This window comes from Aulonocara sp. 'chitande type north' Nkhata Bay, linkage group LG20 (assembly GCF_057382095.1).
Source record: "Aulonocara sp. 'chitande type north' Nkhata Bay isolate Kocher_YH1m ecotype deep benthic linkage group LG20, A_spYH_male_GT1.1, whole genome shotgun sequence".
Lineage (NCBI taxonomy): Eukaryota > Metazoa > Chordata > Actinopteri > Cichliformes > Cichlidae > Aulonocara > Aulonocara sp. 'chitande type north' Nkhata Bay.
The window spans coordinates 34,706,815-34,730,296 of NC_141363.1; the positions used below are offsets into that span (position 1 = coordinate 34,706,815).

The window sequence follows — 23,482 nt, forward strand, 5'->3', positions numbered from 1 at the left end:
AATAACCATTAGAGGTTCATGGTTCACTACTTTCAGTACTGATTGAAGCCAGCAATGCCATTTCAGTTTTTAAAATTGCATAGTGTAACTCTGACTCTCTGTCTTTTTGTTAAAACTGAGGACAGAGCTCATCATCGGCAACAGTCAGGTTTCTTCATGCTCATAAAGAATGCATTTCCTCCATGACAGTAAAACACATTAGCAGGAGCCATCTGAATCTCCTGCAGATTCAGAACACTAACTACTTTTAGTGAAAACCTACTCTTAAAGACAAACTATAAATGGACCAAAATGGACTGACAACCTGTCAACATTACTACAAACTCCAAATCCTCTCCTTAAACACATCTAAACACAGATCTGTCACTCCACTATTACATAATGAACTCGCCCTTTTATTCAGGCTAGTACACTAACCTTGCCCAGTGGTTATCTACAAGATTTACTTCTAGGACTGCAGTTATACTGACTAAACAGACTGATGACAGTTTGGTTAACAAGGCTTACTGAGAAGACATTTTCAGAAATATTACAATATCATAACTTCACATCAGATTTTGGCAACAACAGAACAGCCAGTATTGCTCGCTACTATAATCAATATTGAACAACTATGTGAAACGTGTTTAAAGAAAGTCTTCCAGATCACTTTGTGAGCAGTGTGCTCTAACTGCTCACAAAGTTTTATTGGCTTGATAAAGTAGTTTGTTGTGTAATCTTGCAACACCAGACAGCAAACAGATGGCTTTGAAAACATGCCTATGCCACCTTGCCTGAGTAATCATTACTCTTCACAGAGAAACCTACCTTACAACGTGCTCAAAAGCCAAAGCGTAAAATAAATAAACTTAACTTCACCTGCCTAAAATATAAATTAGGAGTGTTATGATGATGTGGAGTATAATGCCATCTGCTTTGGAAGCTTTGAAATTCCAGATTACTAAATGATGACTCGGTTAATTGTGATATTCAAGTTGTGCTTTTTTGGCATGTAAAAACAAGTAAATTAGATGTTCAGATTTGATTGAACTATTGCTTGAGTGGAGAAGGAAACATTACTTAACAACAAGACATCAACCAGTGCACACAACAGGATGAATCTGTTTCTCCAGTAAAAGAACTTCTAATCCATTTACTGAAAAGGGAATTTAAATGTAAGCCGGAACTGCTGTGTTGCACTCATGACATGCATGACCAGCAGAAATCTATACATGAAAAACAAGAAAAGGTTTCAGTAGAACAGCATTGTTATATTTTCTCCAGGATAAAATAAAACAATAGTGCAAGCCAATGACTGATCTCCCGTTTGACTTAACCAAATGTGACTTTTTGTAACCATGAGTCAAGTAGCCCAACGTCATTCATTTCGTGGCATCCTCTATTTTTTACTGATATTTCCACTTTCACAACCTATTAGTAACTGAGCAGGGGCAGGTTTTGTTTTATGGTGTGAGTATGACTGCCATGAACTGGACTAGGGGGGTATTATTTCTGCATTGATTGCTCATTGGGCGGGCTTTGTACTGGGTCCCGAAAGGGAAATTCATTAGCATGTGCATATTCTCCGTGGCATTTTGGCAGGGTGACAAAACAGTTATCCTGAAATGTTGCATTGGGAGTTAAACAGCCTTAGCTTGTTGGTAACCAGGGGACATCCCCTCTTGCCTTTAGATTTGTGTTCAATAGAATGTAAGAAGGTGTGGATGCTCTTTAAATTGATCCATGGAGAATTGCTGTAGCTATAAATTGGTACATATATTCTTTCATGATAATTTCCTTGGCAAAACCCATCAGCCATTCCCACATTGTTGCAATTTCATCATGGCTGCTGATGAAATGGATTCACCCTTTACAGTCCTCAGTTAATACACAATTCTAATCTCATAAATCTCTTTTCTTTGCGTTTCTTTTTTTTTTGGTGGCTCAGAAGTTAGAGTGTGTTGTTTGCTGTTAAGAAGGTTAGTGGTTTGATCTACAGTTTCTACATCTATAATTTATGTTAAAGTGTCTTCGGGCAAGCTAAAGAAACACAAGTAGCGCTTTATTCATCCATTTGGGTTTGCATGTGTGCATGTGTCTGTGATTGCAGCTTGTAGTGCAGAAAGCGTTTCAAGTGCTGTCGGAGTAAAAAAACATTATATTATAGTCCATTTACCATGGAATAAACTAGGAAAGGGAAAGCTGTTACTAACTAACAAACCAAACTAATGTGATAGTCTAGTTACATGGTTTAAATCTGCTGTGAGACTGAACGTCTCATAGCAAGAAGGTCTGAATCTGAGAAAGGCCTCTTTATTAGGTTGATTAGTGATTCTAAAAAAAATGTTGGTGTGACAATAAGTGGTTATCTGTCACTCTGGTAACCTCTCAAAAAATTACATTAAAAAAAATTGATGACAGGGTGTACACCAGCATGAGAGAGTTGAGCCAAGGATAGAAAAAAATCTTTGTGCATTGAACACATGAAAATCACCAAATTACAGGAACAAATTGTCACCAGTTGAATGTTAAAATAAGATAAGATGAGATACCTTTATTAGTCCCACAAGGGGAAATTTCATTAAACTATTTGTATGTGTCCAAGTGGTAAAAGAATAATCCTTCCACCTGCACAGCACTAAGCAGCTGCACTGTCATTCAACCGTTAGAGCATCGTGTACTGTGTCATTACAGTCATCTTGTTTTACGTAGAACCAAGACAGTCCACATTTTTTAAATAAAAGTAAATAAATGAGGAGTGAAAAGAGTTTGAAATTTACTGCAAAATTTCTACCCTTGAAATGTATTCAGTGGTTAAAACTTTTTTATTAAAACTGTTGTTTTCTAGGATGAAATAAAGGCCAAATTGGCCAAAACTTCAATAAGCTAATGGGATTTTTCAAATTATTAGCTTCAAAGAGTCAGCGATGCAAATTTCAATACTGCATCCAATTTTGAAACAGCGTTTCAGTTTTCCGCTTCACTATGCCTAAAATATAACAGCCGGAATTTGCTAGTTGCTTTTGCTGCTGGTCATTATCTAAATAGATAACTAATCAATATCACAGGACAATCTTGTATATTACCCCGAAACAATTATCTGACTAACTGAATTGGAAATTGAAGTAACGTATTTCATTTCTGTTTCTTTTTTTCTACTTCCCTTTCAAACGTGGTACAATCCTGGGACAAGTACCAGATTTTTTTTTTAATTGAAACAATCCATGTAATAGAAAAAAATGCAAGAACAAAAGGAAACAGTTCCCAGTTAGAAAATGTATGTAGTAGCGAATGCTACTGCCCCCTGGTCTCACTGTCAGAATCATAACCTGAATTGATGGTTAGTCCCGTCTCCAAAATGCCTTCTTTTTGTCCAAGGAAAACCTTTTTTTTAATGCCTTGCATCCCTCATTCTGTGAAATATTGCACCAGTGCACATTTAATAGTGCATTTATCATAAAAAAAAGTCCAGAAGATTGAAAAAAAGATATGGGTTAAAAGAAGACAAAGGCATAATTTGAGTTAAATTGCATCGTAAACATGTTCTCCTAATGAAACATTTGGAAACATTGTTTTTGTTTTGTTTGTTTGTTTTTTCCCCCCCCAATCAGGTGGTTTGTGCATTTCCCAGTCAGTGAAAATACCACGTGAACCAAGATCTGGAGAGTTTGACAAGATTATCCGGAGGCTGAGTGAGAACCCCAATGCTCGAGTAGTCATTATCTTTGCCAATGAGGATGACATCAGGTGAGTACAGCAGAATCCTGAGTACTGTCAAGTAACATAATGTTTATCCAGACTTATCTCAACTACTGTTTTTAACACTTGCTTAACACCACATACCTATTTTTATGTCATGGGAAATAAATTTAAAAAAGATATAGTTCTTCAAGAAATTCAAAGCTGCACGACGAGCAGGCATGTGTTAAATCAGCGGGCTAATTAGCAGGTAGCTCAGTAGGTACAGTGGCCGCCCCATGATTGGAAGGTCGGGGGTTTGAATCCACTGAATGGCTACCCTGAGGTACCCCTGAGCAAGGTACCGTCCCTACACACTGCTCCCCGGGCGCCTGCTTAGTGGCTGCCCACTGCTTCACTGAGTGAATGGGTGAAATGCAGAGAAAAACAAGTAATTTCCCCACGGGGATCAATAAAGTATATATCATTATTATTATTATTATTATTATTATTATTAAATCAGAGGTTCCCAAAGTATGGGGCCCGTTGGGAGCACGCACTGGGCTCTCCAAATCACGGACCTACAGAATCCCACATTCTTGATTTTTAGTTCACAAACACTTCTTGTAATTACTAACTACTCCTGACATTTTGGAGATGTTAGCTCTTTATTAGGGGTGCAACGATACACAAAATTCACGGTTCGGTTCGATACTTTGGTGTTACGGTTCGATATTTTTTCGACACAAAAAATGTTCATGTCTTTTTAATTTGTCATTTATTAAAATTATAAATATTTATATTTTAATTCAAAAGTACAGTTTTTAAATTCAATGTTGCTGAAACAACAAAATAATAAAAATAAATAAATAAATCTATCTGATCGAGAAATCACTCATCTTTGGAAAAGAGTTTATAACAGAGAAATGGCTCTTTCCAAAATAAAAGCTATACTATACGCTTCTTCTGGGCTATATTCTCAGCAGCATATTAAACATATCATGTCCCCATAAGGAGAATCACGTGCTAACGGCTGTCTAAATGACTCGGGTAAAGTTTGTAGCATGAGTGCTTGTTGTTTTTGTCTGCTTCCACGTGTCTTTGCACTACGATGATGTCGGCGTAAATGTGCAGTCATATTCGTTGTGTTCCCACTAGTGCTGTCAGCGTTAATCTCGTTAAAATGACATTAACGCCATAATGCGGCAAATCTCCGTTAACGAGTTACCACGGATCGCCCCGTGCTTGGGGCTGGACGGCGTCAACACGTTAACAAGCTAACTGCGCTAACGCACTAGTTGCCACCAATTGAGCATTGCGTGGCACATCTGACATACTGTTTTACTTTTGTCCATGACGCGCTTACCATCAGGGTCATACGTCACATGAAAACCAAGATAGTTCCAATCGCCAGATCTGAAAGAGGGTGGGGGAGGTTCAATTTCGGGTAGCGTTGAGGCAGTTGCCATGTTGCAACGAGCTTAGCTTCTGTCTTGCTAGCTTGCACTGCGCTCAGTGGATCTGCACTCAACAGTGCAGCCTAGGCGGAGTAGACGAACGCAGATCCACTGAGCGCTCAACACAGACAGCATCCTCAGAAGACAAGTTGATAAAATAAATAAAACATTTTGTATTGTTCGATGCATATGCATACCGAACCGAAAGCACTGTATCGAACGGTTCAATATCGATACGAGTATTGTTGCACCCCTACTCTTTATACAGTAAAGTTACAGTGGGATACAAATGATATCAGGCTGATCCTGCTGTAATTTGTTCCCCGCTTCATATCACGGACAAACAGCATCCCACAGTTGTTTATGTTTTTGAACCCATTTTGCACAGAGGCATTTTTTGAAAAATGTATTGATAGCAATGTTGAATATTATTACACAGGAAAAAAACCAAAAAAAAACCAGCTACACGTAAAATAATTACACTGCCTTTTAAAATAGAGGGACATTAACTGTGTGTGTATATGTAAGCGTGTAAAAACGGAAGATAGTAAGGTTAACAGTAACAGTATTTTGTCTCTGCCATTCTGCAATTCATCTCATGTAAACAATAACGTGGCGCACAGCGTGACATGAAAAAAGGCACATACCTTTGACGTTGCGTGACAAACTCTGTATTCCTCGTCCACACGTAAACGCAAAACCTGACTTTTAAAAAATCTCAATTTGATTCGAAATTGATTCGAAATGTCGTTTACGTGTGGACAAAAGGCCCAAACGCATAAAAACAGCTGCACTTTCAAAAATACCTGTGTAGGTGTGGACGTAGTGTAAAAGAGTTAGTAGTTTATTATATTGCTACCTGTAATTTATTGCAGTTTACTTTTGTTTAATTGTTTACTAAATGTTTGGGTTGTGAAATAAACCGCAATGGAGTTTGAAAACAAAATATGGGTGTGTGTGGTTGGAGGGTTTGTGCTGGGGGGGATTTTTCTGGTGAAACAAAGGCGGCCCAGCATAAAAAGTTTGGGAACCACTGTGTTAAATACTGCAGACTGTATTAGAATGTGTGTTATAGATTTATTGATTATATTACCTTTCTAAATATAATGTCCTACTCAGATGCTGATATTTATGAGTTACAAATCTGAAATCTGGTTATACTTGAATATGCTCAGTTCAACAAAATTCTATTTTTTTGGTATAGCTCACCAGACTGAGAGCCTATTAGAAAACATTTGGCGATAGTGAGGAATGGAAACCCCCCACCCCCACACACTTTTAGCAGGAAAAATCTCACAGACTGTGGGTGAGGGAGCACAAACTTCCTCTGTGTCTGGTCAGAATGAGGGAATAGCTAAGAGAAAAAAATAAACAGCATAGAGAATCAGCAAACAGGGCAAAGCACAAAAAGAAGGCAAAGTTAATGACATGCATTACTGATTTTCAAATGCACAGGAAGTGAAATAGAGGACAGGATCAGAGAGGTGTTGAGTGCAACATCAGAGGTCCCTCAGTACCCTTGGTCTTATACCAATGCTGTCATAGCTACAAGAGACAAATGAAATAGTTAAAACAAAATCTAATCATGAGTATCTACATTTATTCGAGAATTTTGGTAAAATATAATGGCTGATGGCTGATTTTAAAATAGAAATACATGAAATAACTTGCTAGTTACCGGAATCAGATGTTTTTTAGCTGATCAGCCATGACCAGTTACAGCCCATTCAGCTGAGTGTATAGTCAATTGACTATTGATCTGCCGTAGCTAGCATGCACCTGGCCAGAAACATTACTACTGCATTGCCTCCATTCAGACCACATCAACTTAACTGTTCCACTCAGCAGCAAAATGCTGTGTAAGCTCGTGATTAAATATAAACAAGATATTACAAATGTAACATGCAAAGGGCTGTAATTGTATCTGGCGGCTGTAAAATGCTAATGCAGTAGCCGATAATTGCTTAGAGTAGCCTCTGCTGTTTCCTCATTTTCAACTCTCTGCCAATCTATGTATAAACTCAGTCAATCCTCACTCTTTATTGTGTTGTAATAGTTTAATTTAAAGTAATTGGTGTTCAACATTTATTAGCTCCAACTCGTACATGATGTACTGAGCTCACACAGCGCTGTTTGAGATACACAAAAAAGCTGCACACGGTGGGTACTAACACCAACATCAAAAACCATGTTGGACATGTAATTATAGAGCAAGCCGTAACATGTAAAATTTGTTAGATAAAGTGAAATTCATTTTTAATTAAATCGTATTTGAACAAATGGCTCGGTAAAGTAACTTGGAGCACTTTTTTTCAGAGAATTGTTTTGACTGAAAAAAAACATAGAAGGAGAAAATTGTAAACTGTAAAAATGTATTGAATCACCAAAGTTTTTATCAAGAATAAGTCTGTACATCTAAATATTATATATGTTTACTAAAAAAGATATAAACCTTTCACAGCAAAATGTTTTTTATCCAGCTACGTTTATTTATCCCTTTCAGGTACAGGTTACTTTGCAAGCCCAGAGTTTCTATATAAAGGGTATAACAACATACAGCATACCCAACAAAACCAGTCAGGTTTGTTAATGCAGCAATGAATGGTGATTCTGTATCACAAGTACTTATATACTTAGTGTGTCAGGGAGGGATTGACTACTTTGCTTCATTTTATGATAATATTTTCAGAATAATTTTGAATATTTCGTCCATTCACCCATATCCCTTCTATCCTGGTAAAGCACTTTAATCCAATTTGGCATCTGTTCTGCTGTCCCCAACTATTACAGTATACAACAGTAATGTTAAAAGTGTCCCCGCTTTTATTTGCAGGGAAACAAATGTATCAATTACAATGTATTATCTACTATCAAGATGAATTAAATTAAATAAATTGCTGTAGGCTGAATTAAGAAAGAAAAAAAACTTGTGGCTTTGTAAGGGGAAATGTTTCCCTGCAACCATTCAGTAGGCCAGTGTATTCACAGTGGAAAAGGGCAGTGATTTGGGGCAGTCTCTTGATAATGACCGGGGCAGACGTCCCAGTGCTCATTGACTTAATCCGGTCCTGATAACGGGTAATAGTCTGGATATATAGTAATTACAGAAAGCCAGAGGGATCACAGTACGGCATGCCTTCTCTATCCTTGAACTCAGGCAGTGTGAGCCTTCAGAAGACTAATAGGAACCCAAATTGCCTACAAAGAAGGTATAGGAGACTGTGCGGTTTTGATGAAGCCCTTTAATATGATACAATAATTATATTACACTGCTATTTCAAGGTCATAGAAGTATAAGAAATAATATTTGCTGGGTAGCCTTTCACAGTCTAGATAGGTAGGTATGCTTGCACAATATAGAGATTACTCTGTGTGGAAATAACATGACCTATGTAGTAAATACATACATATAAAACTAATAAAATTAATTGTCACTGTGTTAGCCCTGCGACAGACTGGCGACCTGTCCAGGGTGTACCCCGCCTTTCGCCCTATGACAGCTGGGATAGGCTCCAGCGCCCCCCGCGACCCTGAAAAGGATAAGCGGAAGCGAATGGATGGATGGGATGTAAAAATGTAACATTGAATTTTATTAATTGGTTAGTTTGTGCATCATTTTGTCATTTTCAACACCTGAAATTTATGTTTGACTTTACCACAGGTAAATAAAATTGCAGTGCTTCTATAATAAATATGTTTACATCAGCACTAAATTAAACGGCAGTGTTTAATGTAAAATGTGACCAAGTGATCAAAAAGCAAGAAATGCAAGTAACAAAGAAAAAACAACCAAAATATCAGATTTGTTGGCAAACTAGCTATATAAAGATTTTTACTTCAACATAATTCAGATTTTAGACCTTGTAAATACCATTTAAATTGAGTTTGGAACTGAACCTGGACTGTGAAAATAAATAGGAAGTGTAGGTGCTCATTCATGATCGCGAATCAGTGCCTCTTTACTTCATACTGCATTATTTTATATTATACTTCTCAGTCTGTGTATTCATATCACCATTACTGTAATCTCCTGACAGTGAAAAAAAAAATCGATTTCTCTTTTTTTCTACATGGTGGGCATAATTGCATTTTAAGACATGCTCATTTCACTAAATGTTGGGAGACCAGACTCAGAAAAAATCATTACCAGTCAAATATAAAACCTCGCAGTCATAAAACTAAAGTAAAGAAACAAAGTTAGCTGGATGAATCACTGCTTGCCAAGTCATTTTTTTTACAAAGGTAAAAAAATGCTAACATTATACCCTAGTTTTACTTCAACTCGAATTCATGCGAAAACAACATGCACTGTGAAAATCTGAGTAAGCTGGTGGACACTTTTTGTGCTATATAAGGGCTGGTGTAAGAGTTGGTAGCTTTTCACATGCCAGGTGGCTGTGCTTAAATTTTATGTCACTATGCTTTCTCGATGCAACTCTGCTGCTGCAGCAGAGCTTATTGGCAGTTTTTTATGACTCCCCAAACTTACATCCATTGGCAACAAGCCTGGACAAATGTGGCAGGGGTATCATTCTGCCACAGCCAAGAAGAATTCCACTGCACTGGGAAGGAATAGTGATTCTATGATGGCTTTTCAATTTTGCTAAACTGCCTGAGTATAAAACTTTGTCTTAGAATACTCTAGTCATGAAACAGCCTGATTAAACACAGTATGAACATATGTGTAGGAAATATATCAGAGAACAGCATTATTTCTATGGAACAAGTAAACATTATTTTTTTGTTTGTTTCAAAGGCGTCTCCTTCAAGCAGCTAAGAAGGCCAATCAGACAGGCCATTTCATCTGGGTAGGTTCAGACAGCTGGGGATCCAAAATTTCACCAATACTGCACCAAGAAGAGATGGCAGAGGGTGCTGTCACCATTCTACCCAAACGACAGTCCATCAAAGGTATCTGCACTGCCAAACTCTACCTCAGTGCTCAAAATATTTAATTTTCTTTGAAGAAAATCTTAGTTTGAAGTAAATTCTGTATTAATACTTGCACTTTACTGCATATTGTTGGTGTATGTTTGCCTCCTTTAGTAATCTCCATTCTACCTTGAAGATACCAGATTTGACAAAAACAATTTTTAAAATCAGGGCTTTACAGTGTTGATAATTGCTTTTGTCACCTCAGTAAAAGGTTAACTCTTAATGTTCACTTTTGAAAAATTTTGGATTACCATTAACTGAATTTGTGCTGTTGCTGTTGGATTTGATTTCAGGTTTCGATCGCTACTTCATCAGCCGAACGCTAGAGAATAACAGAAGAAATATCTGGTTTGCAGAGTTTTGGGAGAATAACTTCCAATGCAAGCTCAGTCGTCATGCTATGAAGAAAGGATCTGGTATCAAAAAATGTACAAGTGAGTCAACATTTATTGACAGAGAGGGCACTCTGTCAATGTACAGCTCTTGATCAATGGCCAAGTTTATTGACTGGTTCTGCTGTGAATACATTGTGCGTTTGTGTGTGTGTGTGTGTGTGTGCGCGCGCGTGCGTAAGTAGCATGCACTGCTAAATTTATTTGTCATCAGGGAGAATGCAATCAGACTCTTCTAATTTAGGCTAAACGTAATGGGTGTGGATAAGTGAATGGGAATCTCTAATTTTCCAACAGAAATTAATGTGGCTGGCTAGTTCAATCTGCAGTGAGTGACAATGGCAATCACAAAGCTATACCACCAGATGTGCTGAAAATATAATCAATACTAAATCCAGTTGTCCCATTAGAAACAAGCTTTCAGGTCATTAAAATCAGTAGGTTATCCAGGCCTGTTTGCCACAGAAAAGAAGTAGTTTAAATCTGGCACCTTTAATACTTGTAGGCAATCAGTTTCTGAAATAGCTGCCTATATATATTAAAGGATCTTACATAATCAAACACAAAAAGCCATTACTAAAAAGGCTGACTGTTCTATACAACTGAGATATGTTCAATGCCCATCTATTGAGCCTTGATGACTAAAGACACTCTGTGAGTGATAATTGCAGCTGGGGATAGAAAATGAGGGTTGTGTCTTGTCATTTCCTTTTAAAACAGGCAATATTACATTAACTCCCCTTTACACAGTGATTGGCCAGCTGTGTGACGGCGTGAAATTATCATGGTTTCAGTGTCTCTTACAAGATCATTTTCTTTCTCTCATTACAGAAAAAAATTGTCGTGTTTCTTATTTACAGCAACACTCTAAATGACCTCCAAGAAATTGCAAAACCAAAAAATGTTATTGTCATTTAACCTACAAATCTTCTTAAGATGTACCTGCTTGGAACAACACTGTCCCCTTTTGATAGATCAATACATCATACAAAATAATTGTTTGTAAGCATAATACACTTCTAGTCCACTTATATAAACTGCTTAGAGCTTGGATGTAAATCCAACCTATTAATCAGCTTCAGTGATATTTTCATATGACAACATTAGAACAATGACAAAATGTGAAACCTGATAAACCCACAGAGAAAAACCTCCACTCGTTTTTTTTAAATCAAGCTTGTGTTTTGTTCATTTTCACTATTCTTAAAACAGTAGTTTTCTAATTATCAATTAATTCTATATTGTGATCAAATATGTCCTAGGCATGGTCACTACCTAATTAAATGTGACTTGTTTCCTTAGAAACAAGTTATGAAGAATCAGAATTTATTCAGTAGAATTGGTTATAGGTTATAGAATGGTATAGAACATAGGATATATAGGACTTTGACTACAACAAGGTAAAAAAAAAAATCAGCAAAAACACTGCCTTAACTTCTAGCAACTAATCAGTGCAGTGCAACCAAAAACTTGTATGAGTGAGGGAAAATGAGAAGGTAATTTGATATAAAACTGGATGCTAAAAAAAGAAGAAGGAGGAAAATTCATTCTAGCACAATCAGATTCTCAGTGGAATCAATGACTCAAGATCTGACATAGAAACAGTCTCATGCTAATGTCAGTTTAATGGTTGTATTCATGTCAGGTGCCATTACCAGGAAAAAGCAGAAAGCTGGGTAATCTCAATACTCTAATGTGCATGAGAAAAATCAAATTCAGAGCCACCAAATTTCAGGACATTAATGATGGTTCTTTATAAATGACGAACTGAAAAGTGTCTGTTATGGCACCAAGATTCAGAATTAGACTCATGTATTACGTAGACACGTCTTATCCTATTTTCATTGCATCAGTTTAACAATAACAATTCAGATTAATGTCTAAAACATTGGTCACCTCATTTAGAAGTATGCTAAACATGTCATATACAGTAAATTGTTCTGGACGAGATGCCTGCGTGGTCACAATTATGCATTCTGTGACTGCTTTCTGCAGAAAAAAGTGACTGTCATCTTGCGTTTTGCAAGCTAAACACAATTCTTTCATTTGGAAAGATAAAGACAGTTTATGCGTTTTTGTAAAGTATGTAACTTTGTTACAGCTGCATTTTTGTATTTCGTTATTTCATCATTGTATTTCATTAGCAGTATAATGCATAACTACCTATTTCTAAAGTGTGTGGTAACAGTAAAGTTCAACAATATAATTTCAGGATTTTCCCTCCCACCAGGCGATGACGGCTTTTGTCTTAATTCCAGGTGATGTAGAACGCAGCAACCTCAAAATGCCACCAAATAACAAAGGAACACATTAAATTAGTAAAACAGAACATGAGCTTGAACATGCAAGTTAAACAGTACCACGGTGACTTATTTATAGTCTCTTAACAACACTGTGTTCTTGGTAAAACAGAGAGATGCTTCAAACAATCCACACTTTCATGAGATTTCTGTATTTATCTGTTGTCATGGTGGCTGCTCTTGAGCTAAATTGCTGCTGCCCCTTTCTTCCTCTGAGTAGCCTCCAAGGTACAGCAAATTTTACGTGCAAGAGTTGCAGTAATTTCACTCAGATTCTTTTGTAAGTACTGTCACTACTACCCATTGTTACTTTTGCAAGAACAATCATTTCCTGTTCCCACTTCAAGAGCTTCTTAGTCACTGGAACACTCAACTGTAACATATCAACATGTGTGAGTTATCAAGAAACATCTTACAACAAACAAAAGGAAATAATTTAACCCTTAAAACCCTGTTGTTCCTGTGACTGCTTTTTATAAATTGGAGCTATGTGATATCACTCAAAAAAGATCTGTGAAAAAATAACCAACCAACCATCAATATGATTAGTTGAGCATGTAATTATCCCATTTGTATGATATCAAAGCATTTAATCACACAATGCAAGTTACTGACAAGTGATTTATGTACCATAACAGCAGGGTAGTAGTAGGTCATCTTCCACAACCAAAGCATTAAAGGATATTTGAGTTAGTGTGCAGGGGAAACAACGGAGAGTGTAGGTATGATTCACATTCTACTGCTGTCCTCATTCCCAGTGTTCTTGTATCTGTTGCCACAAAGGACAAGGTTTATTTTGCAGCTTCAGATCCACATTGTCACCTCCGAGCCACAGGTCATTTTACTGTTACATTCAACAACAAAGCCTTATAGAAAGCTACCTGTAAACAGCCGATAAACTGAGACTATACTGTCCTCCAGTTTCCCCACTGTTTCTGCCATTATCAGTTCCATGTTTGGTGTCACTGATACTTGGAGGTCCCAGAACAGAGCCATACCACCAAATATAAATTACAGCAGATAGAAAAACAATCTGTGCTGACAGAATGCAGTTTAAAATGATGTTGGCAGACAATAGAAAATTTAACCAGCCACAATTCTTGAAAATCTTCAAAACAATATCGCAGAAAGAGGAAAAGCAGCACACACATTTTGCTGCATTTTAGTTTTTTGTTTTTTTTTTTACACTCTCCACAAAACTTGAATACGTTTTAGGTCACATTTATCCTCTTTCATAGGGTCCCGTATTTTTATAATCACCAGTTTAAAAAAAATAAAAAATCTTACTAAAACTTTGGACAGTTTTTTTGGGGGGGGGGTTTTGAGGGGGGGGGGGGGGGGTGTTTTGCACACAACCATAAAAAGCACCATAATACTCCCAGTTACAGAAACTAATTAGACCCCATAGGAAATCTGAAAGGTTCACATGTGAAATGCTGAATTTGCAGAATTCAACTTTGCCTTCTGAGCTATTCACACTTCACTGTACTTAACAGTATTTCATGCTAGTGAACCGTAAAACATGATCCTGTTTTGCAGAGCAGGATGAACAAGAAATGGCTGTGAAAAAGCATAGACTTGTGAAAGGAGACAAGTCAGTCATAGCAGAGAGACACTGCACAGTATGATACAATTATACTTACCAGTAATGAGCAGGGAAATATGAATCATAATTTCTTTAGGGTGAACAGACACTCTAGTCCTCAAATCTGCCACAAATACTGTTACAAAGCCATGACACAGCACTGTTTCTTTACTTGTCTATTTGCTAAGTCCCTGGGCAAGATACTGAAACCTAAGTTGAACCTGATGCATCCATCAGTGTGAAGAAGACTTGAAGAGTGAAAAGCTCAAATTGAGTAGAAAGGTGCTAAATCAGAACGTTGGAAGCTAAAGTCAGGGAAGCCCAGAGATTGGTCCAGGATGAAAAAGAGGTACAAGATGTCCAAAACTCAGACTCAAGAAACTGCCAAAGCAAGGCTCACAGCTTTGGGCACAAGGCTGAAGAGATATGCCAGAGAAGCTGAGGTCAACAGAATAAATGACCTGTCCTCCAAAAAGCACTCTCAACTACAAGGGAACACTAATACAAGGGCAGAGCTGAAACTGAGCAATATTGGTTGAACATCTGGAATAAAGCAGATGTTCAAGCAGACCACAGCAACCTCCCTCCAGGTCCAACCAGACAAACTAACCAGAGCACTGCCTGGATTTGCTACAAGAAAGCCTATGATTCAATGTCCCACACATGTATATTAGAGTGCTTCAATCCATTCAACAGGAACTGTGAAATAAAACACAGTTGTTGTCTTGTACAACTCCAAGGTACAAGTTACCATCAAGAGTTGAATATACAGTGGGGCAAAAAAGTATTTAGTCAGCCACCGATTGTGCAAGTTCCCCCACCTAAAATGATGACAGAGGTCAGTAATTTGCACCAGAGGTACACTTCAACTGTGAGAGACAGAATGTGAAAAAAAAAATCCATGAATTCACATGGTAGGATTTGTAAAGAATTTATTCGTAAATCAGGGTGGAAAATAAGTATTTGGTCAATAACAAAAATACAACTCAATACTTTGTAACATAACCTTTGTTGGCAATAACAGAGGTCAAACGTTTACTATAGGTCTTTACCAGGTTTGCACACACAGTAGCTGGTATTTTGGCCCATTCCTCCATGCAGATCTTCTCGAGAGCAGTGATGTTTTGGGGCTGTCGCCGAGCAACACGGACTTTCAACTCCCGCCACAGATTTTCTATGGGGTTGAGGTCTGGAGACTGGCTAGGCCACTCCAGGACTTTCAAATGCTTCTTACGGAGCCACTCCTTTGTTGCCCGGGTGGTGTGTTTTGGATCATTGTCATGTTGGAAGACCCAGCCTCATTTCATCTTCAAAGTTCTCACTGATGGAAGGAGGTTTTGGCTCAAAATCTCACGATACATGGCCCCATTCATTCTGTCCTTAACATGGATCAGTCGTCCTGTCCCCTTGGCAGAAAAACAGCCACCCCCATGCTTTACAGTAGGTATGGTGTTCTTGGGATGCAACTCAGTATTCTTCTTCCTCCAAACACGACGAGTTGAGTTTATACCAAAAAGTTCTACTTTGGTTTCATCTGACCACATGACATTCTCCCAATCCTCTGCTGTATCATCCATGTGCTCTCTGGCAAACTTCAGACGGGCCTGGACATGCACTGGCTTCAGCAGCGGAACACGTCTGGCACTGCGGGATTTGATTCCCTGCTGTTGTAGTGTGTTACTGATGGTGACCTTTGTTACTTTGGTCCCAGCTCTCTGCAGGTCATTCACCAGGTCCCCCCGTGTGGTTCTGGGATCTTTGCTCACCGTTCTCATGATCATTTTGACCCCACGGGATGAGATCTTGCGTGGAGCCCCAGATCGAGGGAGATTATCAGTGGTCTTGTATGTCTTCCATTTTCTGATGATTGCTCCCAAAGTTGATTTTTTCACACCAAGCTGCTTGCCTATTGTAGATTCACTCTTCCCAGTCTGGTGCAGGTCTACAATACTTTTCCTGGTGTCCTTCGAAAGCTCTTTGGTCTTGGCCATGGCGGAGTTTGGAGTCTGACTGTTTGAGGCTGTGGACAGGTGTCTTTTATACAGATGATGAGTTCAAACAGGTGCCATTCATACAGGTAACGAGTGGGGGACAGAAAAGCTTCTTACAGAAGACGTTACAGGTCTGTGAGAGCCAGAGATTTTCCTTGTTTGAGGTGACCAAATACTTATTTTCCACCCTAATTTACGAATAAATTCTTTACAAATCCTACCATGTGGATTCATGGATTTTTTTTTCACATTCTGTCTCTCACAGCTGAATTGTACCTCTGGTGCAAATTACTGACCTCTGTCATCATTTTAGGTGGGGGAACTTGCACAATCGGTGGCTGACTAAATACTTTTTTGCCCCACTGTACCAAGGTGATGCACTGCCCCCATTGCTGTTCTGCATAGACGTTAACCCCGTAAGTCAGGTCATCGCTAAGAGTGGATACTGATATAGAATTAGGAGTGGAGTCACCATCAGCCACATCCTGCACATGGATGACATCAAGCTGCATTCCAGAAGTAAGATATTGACTCAGCTCACAAGGATCTACAGCAAGGACATCAGGATGTCATTTGGACAGGATATGTGTGGCTGAATGGTTGCAAAGAAAGTGGAGGTGATCTGGACTGAAGGGACGAAGCTACTAGAATGCAGAAGAGCAGATAGACAGGACATCTAAACATATTTGAGTATCCCACAGGCCAGTGGGAACTATGATAAAGATGTACAAAGGTCAGTCACAGCCAAATACTTCCCGAAAGTCTTTGGTACGAATAAGATCCAAGCCATCAATACATACACTCTACCAGTAATCAGATACCCCAGTGGAAGAATAAACTGGCTACAAGAGGAGATGGAGGCCACTGATGTGAAGGCATGAAAACTCCTCACAGTGCATGGATGTCTCTACCTGATATCTAGCAGCAGTTGTCAAGGAGCAGAAAACCGCAGTTGTGATAGATGTGGCAATCCTAATGCACTTCCAAGTCCTAGGAGCTAAAGGAACAACTGTAGCAGTTGCACAAGACCTGAAATAGAGTGTATGTGAATATATACACTTTATATGTGTGTGTGTGTGTGTGTGTGTGTGTGTGTGTGTGTGTGTGTGTGTGTGTGTGTGTGTGTTTAAACAGTTAAGACATTTTATTCAGCATTTCCACTAATTAATGTTTTCTTAGTGGGCTTTTGGCAAAGATAACAGCTTCTGCAGGTGCACTGCTTCTTCTTGACGTCATTTCAGCACATGTTGAGGGTCACAGTTGGAGTGAGGCAAACTGGCTTGAGTCATTCTATTGCTTTGTATCCCTGCAGACATGAGTCATCAAGGCTAGCAGCCACAAATACATGTCTGCCTGCCTGCCTGCTCAATTGTCTGAATTCCATTGCTCGATGAAAACATCAAGAACACACAATACAACTAAACAGTGTGTGACAGCTCTTTGATTGTCTTGGGATCATAGGCAAATGTCAAGCTTTGGATTAAAGATCAAGTACAGGAACAAAATTAATTTTTTTCTCTCTGTCGAGAAAATATTGACTAGCTCGGAAACAACCAAAGGGGATATCCCATTTTATAAATCATTTAATTTATCCACATTTTTATACAAATCTGTTATATTGAATTATTGTTTAAAAGAATGATAGGGAGGGAGAACTACAATATCCATTGATTGCAGCTGCGGCAGTGATTTGGTGATTACGACAATGCTTTTTAATTACAACAGGAAATTGGCAGAGGTTTGTAATCCTTCATGGACATTGCCATTTTTCGAGATATAGTCTATATTTTAAGATAAGGAGGGTGGCAATACACTAGATTAGAAAAGAAATGTGATAGCTACTGTTATGATACTTTTTTGTTATATCCAAGATACTAAAAACTGGGTATCTGCGACATGAAAAAACAAAAATGACTGAAAACCAACTAATATTTAGGTTTACTGTCTGTCTTTGGTACATTAACAAATCTGAAAACCCTCAAACTGTCATGGTAGCAATGTTTTAGTTTTTAGTTCATCCAGGTATGAGTTACATCTCAGTTTTTTTGTGCTCCCCTGATGGAAATATGGTGCTGCTATGCTGTACCTCATCAAGGCTGCAGAGCAGAACAATAACTACTGTCGCCAGCTGCAGTCCAATATGGTGGCATTGGAGTTGGAGCTAGATCATTTAAAAGAGTGTGTGTGTCTTGTTTTGCACACATGTTCAAGTATGTTTGTGTGCCTATGCCTCACTGCCACTACAAATACTCTTAGTCTGTGAAACACTGCATTTACACAACGTAATAGTACCGAATGATCTCAGCAGCCTATACAGTGACCATAAGTTCCAAGGGAATACATGCCTCAGTCACCCAACACCTATATAGTTAGTAACTATATAAGAAAAAAAGCAAGAAATCCAAGAGTTCTGTGTTGTGTCAAACTTTAGAGTGGGAGCATATGGTTTATATTAAGCCATCAAAATGTGTATACATTCTCATTCTTTCATTTTTCAGCTGTTTTGTGTGTTGTGGGCAGAAATCTGCAAGAAACAAAATGATGGAGAATACAAACAGCCAGTGTGAACATTTTAGATACATTTTAAACCAGATGTAAACAAAAGCGACATAATTAATAACTTGTACTCTAATGTAGCTAAAAGAGTAAAAACAAATGTATCCTATATAGACAGTAATGTAGCACTAAAGCTGCTTGAATTGTAAAGCTTTATATTTACAATATATAGTGGGCAGCACTGTATCCTTACAAGAAAGCACAATAAGTACATTAGTTGGGCAGATATCCCAACTAATGACTAGCATGATAATGAAAGAAAGCAGATCATAAAATCAGATTTTTGCTTTAGCCTTCACCTGGAATGAAAGAGGACAAACAAAGAAAATTTACCTTTGTGAGCAAAGGTACATTGTGAGCAAGAGCATACAGGATGATCTGGAGCTTTCTTGAGTAATATTCTTTCAGAATTTCAGGGTTTGCCTTTATAGAAACTCCTCAAGCACTGATTAAAGGAAACAGTTGCAAGGTTTCATCTTCACTCGCATTAATGCTTGTTTTGCACTGGTGACCTTACTGCTGCACAACTCAACATGCAGTTACTGTTTTCCCCTCAATTTTTTAGTCAGAAAAGCTGCCTAAACCTTAAAAGTAAACATCATAATATTTGTGAAGGAATGGTATCTGTTAAAGTAAGATCAAATATGCTACCTTGTTAAGGATTTCTATATAGATGGAACTAATGAGACATGAGTTCCCCATATATTTTTACCCAGACAGTTCAAACAGTTTTAACCAATAGCAATATGGATAACAATAACATTACTTAGTTTTTTTGTGATAATAATTAATGTGTGGGTATTTGCGCTTTCCAAATTACAAAGAAAGATGTCAGTGAGCCACTCATTGATCTGATAGTGAACTTGGAAGCAATTTCCCCAACAGACATTATATAATATACATTATATTAACCATTTAAATCAGGAATGGGCAATTGATTTTCCAAAGTTGCCACATGAGAAACTGACTGTTTTGGCAGCACCAATAAACTGACCTCAAATTTGCTCAATGTTAACTTTATCTCTTTATAAACTATTGGTAAGGCAATGAAAATGTAAAATAGGCATAGTAAAAATCAACATTTACAAAAATCATTGCAAGACTTAACTTTATACAAAGTGCTGTTGCTGTTTTGTTTGTAGGTTAATTACTTCAGTTCTTTTTTTCCCTGTTCAGTGAGAGTCTGTTTAAACTCAGGTTCAGTGAAGGACAGCGGACAGATGATTGTCACTGTTAGAGACTCTGTATCTGCATTTGTATTTGTTTCATTCCTCAGAATGTTTGTTTATTTCCAAAGAGAAAACAAAAAAACATTCTGTGCATTTGTCCTTACATAAGGAAAGTTTTCCTCTATGAAAGAAGAATGAAAATCCAACAGCGATCCTGGCTCAAAATGCTCTGCCAGCAGTGACTCTGACTACAGGTCGATGAGATCTTGCAGAACATTACTGGATGCATTATCCACACTGCAAGTGAAGGGAGAGGAAATCATGTGCATTTCACTCTGAACTGTTTTGAAGTCTTCAAATCCCCATGAAATCTCATCAAGAAGGGCTCCTAACGTAAAACAGTACCAGCCGTGGTGATCAGCCAATGGTATGGCTTCTTTCACTGTTGATATGCAAGTAAGAATGTTGCTGCCCAACAGGCTTGACAGAAACAGCAACTTTCTCATGAAAACCTTGCCTAAGCTATACGTTTGATGTGCAGCCCTTGCCTATCAGTTTGGTATTTAACTGCTTCATGAGTGCACATCAGTAACAAATCAGTGATTTACCTTCAATCTGAGAGCTGAGAAATGTCAATGGCTTTCTTCTCACAAAGCTCTTAAATTCCTGCTCTCAGGTTGCATATATTTGTTTTTGGTTTTTTAGCATTTTATTACCTGACAGCTGTATGGTAGCCTATGTCTCCATGCAAGCTGTTTCATAATTACATGGAACAAACTGTCTGTGACACAGTGCTATTACACTGACGAAGTTAGCTATTTTAGTTACATCAATCACATGGTTAAATTTTAGCACTAGCAGAAAACCTGGTGTATAATACAGTACAAACATATCAATTAAACTTCTCATTTTAGTCATTTCTGCTTTAAAAACCATTTGTAGTAACACCTACCATTTTCAGCCTTAGCTTATCCAAGCATGCAACTACTTTCTTGAACTTGCATGCAGAATTTTCTTTTATTGCACACATTATCACAGAGCCAGGAAGGAAAAGTTTAAACTGTCCACTTAGTTTTTCAGCTGAAGTTCCAGATTCCCTTCAGTGTCTTTATATCTAGCTATTTTTCACCTGGAGGGGCACATTCATAAATGCTTGTTTTTTTTCCTCAGCACACTTTTCACAGTTTGCTAAACATTGTCTGATCAGCTCCCCATTAACAATAGCTCAGTATTTTGTGTAATTTTGTTGGAAATCACATAGTTGGTCTTGAGCACTCCATCCCTGGATGTGTAAAACGTGTTGTCCTTGTTGCTTCTGCAGCTTTGCAGGAAAAGGTTTAGATGTCCGTTCCTGCTCTGCATCAATAAAGTTCTTGTTTTTCTCTGTGTGTTCAGTCTCATAATGTTGAATCAAATCCTTAAACACAACCATCTGCTCTCCACAAACTAAGCATATGGCTTTACCTCTCACTTCAGTAAAAAAATACTTAGAAGTCTTTGTTTTGTTTAAAACTCTACATTCTCCATTAATCTCTATTTTTAATGTGATTCCCCCCCCCCCAAAAAAAAAAAAAAAAAAAATCACAAAAAACTGTAACATATTATAGAAATATTATAGTCAGTCCTCTACAGGAGGTTAATTATCCCTGTCATATCACACATTACTATGTGTATATTTTGCACTGAGTGCACACAGAAAAACACCACTCAAACTGCATAAATCACATAAGGCACACATACCATGCCCACACATTTGAAGAGATACATTTTCCAATCCCTTTTTCATTATTTGCAAATCTCCTCTAGAAATGTATGAACAAAGTATGAAAGCACAGAATCAACATGTAAAACATAGCTGCAAGTAGCAATGGTCAGGGTCGACCAAGACTGAACTATTAACATTTACCTCCTTCAAAGAGAAAATATTTTAGCAAGTACTGCAGTTAGGAGACAGTGGAGCAAATCATAAAGACTGTTGATTACAAGTTAGAAAGGTTTTGGAACTTACTTATTACAGCATTACCTATGGGTACAACTTTTAGAGTCTGGGAATTTAAAAACTTTTTTTTTTTTGCACAAGCACCTAGTATTAGAAACAATTACTATAGTGTTCCTACAATATGGCTACTTGGATCCATAATCATAATCTTTAGATTACTTAATTGGTTCTTAAAATATAAGGCATAATAATTATTAATAGCTTAAAATAAGAGAACTGTGACTTCTTTGACACTCCTCCTTGGATGTGCTTTAACCACAATTGAAAGAAATGTCACAAAGTCCTCTCCCTTAATGATTGCGAGCGGATAATTTAAATTCGATTTTTGATGTAATTATTATCAAATGTCAGAGCAAAAACAACTCTTCTGTTATTGTGAAACAGCTTGCAAATGCGCAGCACACACATTTGCAACTCTAATTGATTATTACTTTTTTGCTAATTTTCCACATTGTGTTGTTGTCATTAGCCATTAGTGGGAATTATACTTTGAAGTCTTTTTCGAGAAGAGATTGAAAAACATTTTCTTCTCATGCTGAGCAGAATTCAAAACCAGACGATCTAATTGTTGTAAAAATGCATTAACCTTTCAAAACATAAAGAGACGGGGTGACACAAACCATCTACTGAGCTAATGAAAATGAACCTCAACTAAAGGTTGTCAGGTTTCAGTGTGATTTGAACAAGCTGTCACCACAAAGAAAAATAAAGTGTCACGTTATACGTACTTTCAACAGTCACTTTTCTTTCCTGTCATATTTTCTGAGATTGTTTTGCAATACGCTCTAATTCATGTTCTTTTAAAAGCTGAGCATCTCCTAAAAGATATTTGTCACATTCTGTGCAGGTGAGGACAATTACACTGCACACAATTAATTTCAGGTTGTTAAAATTCAGACAGTAATCCTCCTTCAATTGTAGGCAGCAGAAAATTACCAACCATCACAAAGAGAAAAGATGTGCTCAAATGTGTTTCAAATAAACGGCTGGTTAAATTAGTGCACACGAGGTATGTCTATCGACTCTCTTCTTCGGAGCAGCACTAAAATCTATTGGAACAAAATGTGAGACTAACAGACAGAAGTTTAGAGGGTTAGTTTTAGATTTGCAGGTGAATGTAAGACATTTGGCTCCCCTGTTACCCCATAACAAAGACACATACCTCAAGGCAATATAACAGTTATCAACAGGCTTCTTCCATGATATTTGCCTAAAACTTTAATGATAAACAAGCTAATGTGCTGTAAACTCACTTTTTTCTCTCACGATACCTTTAAAGGTTCAAACTCTAAACCTTGCAATTAAACCCCTGTACATTCTGATTGTTGCACACTTCACTTAAAACAGCAACAGTGTCTAACTGCTATTTTTTTATGCTTGACCTACTTTGTAGTACACTGGATGATAAAAAGGATTAAGCTGCTAACTGAAATCTTACTTA

The 23,482-nt window shown here is 37.7% G+C and overlaps 1 protein-coding gene across 3 annotated transcripts in view; it reads left to right on the forward strand.

Annotated features, from left to right (window-relative positions):
* Positions 1–23,482, forward strand: part of LOC147306095 (metabotropic glutamate receptor 4-like) — a 201,107-nt gene that overhangs the window by 152,056 nt on the left and 25,569 nt on the right. For all 3 annotated transcript variants that reach the window (XM_086276116.1, XM_086276114.1, XM_086276115.1), the window contains 3 exons: positions 3,591–3,726; positions 9,871–10,025; positions 10,343–10,483. In XM_086276116.1, the coding sequence (XP_086132242.1) occupies positions 3,591–3,726; positions 9,871–10,025; positions 10,343–10,483 (432 nt within the window). The remainder of the gene's footprint in view (positions 1–3,590; positions 3,727–9,870; positions 10,026–10,342; positions 10,484–23,482) is intronic.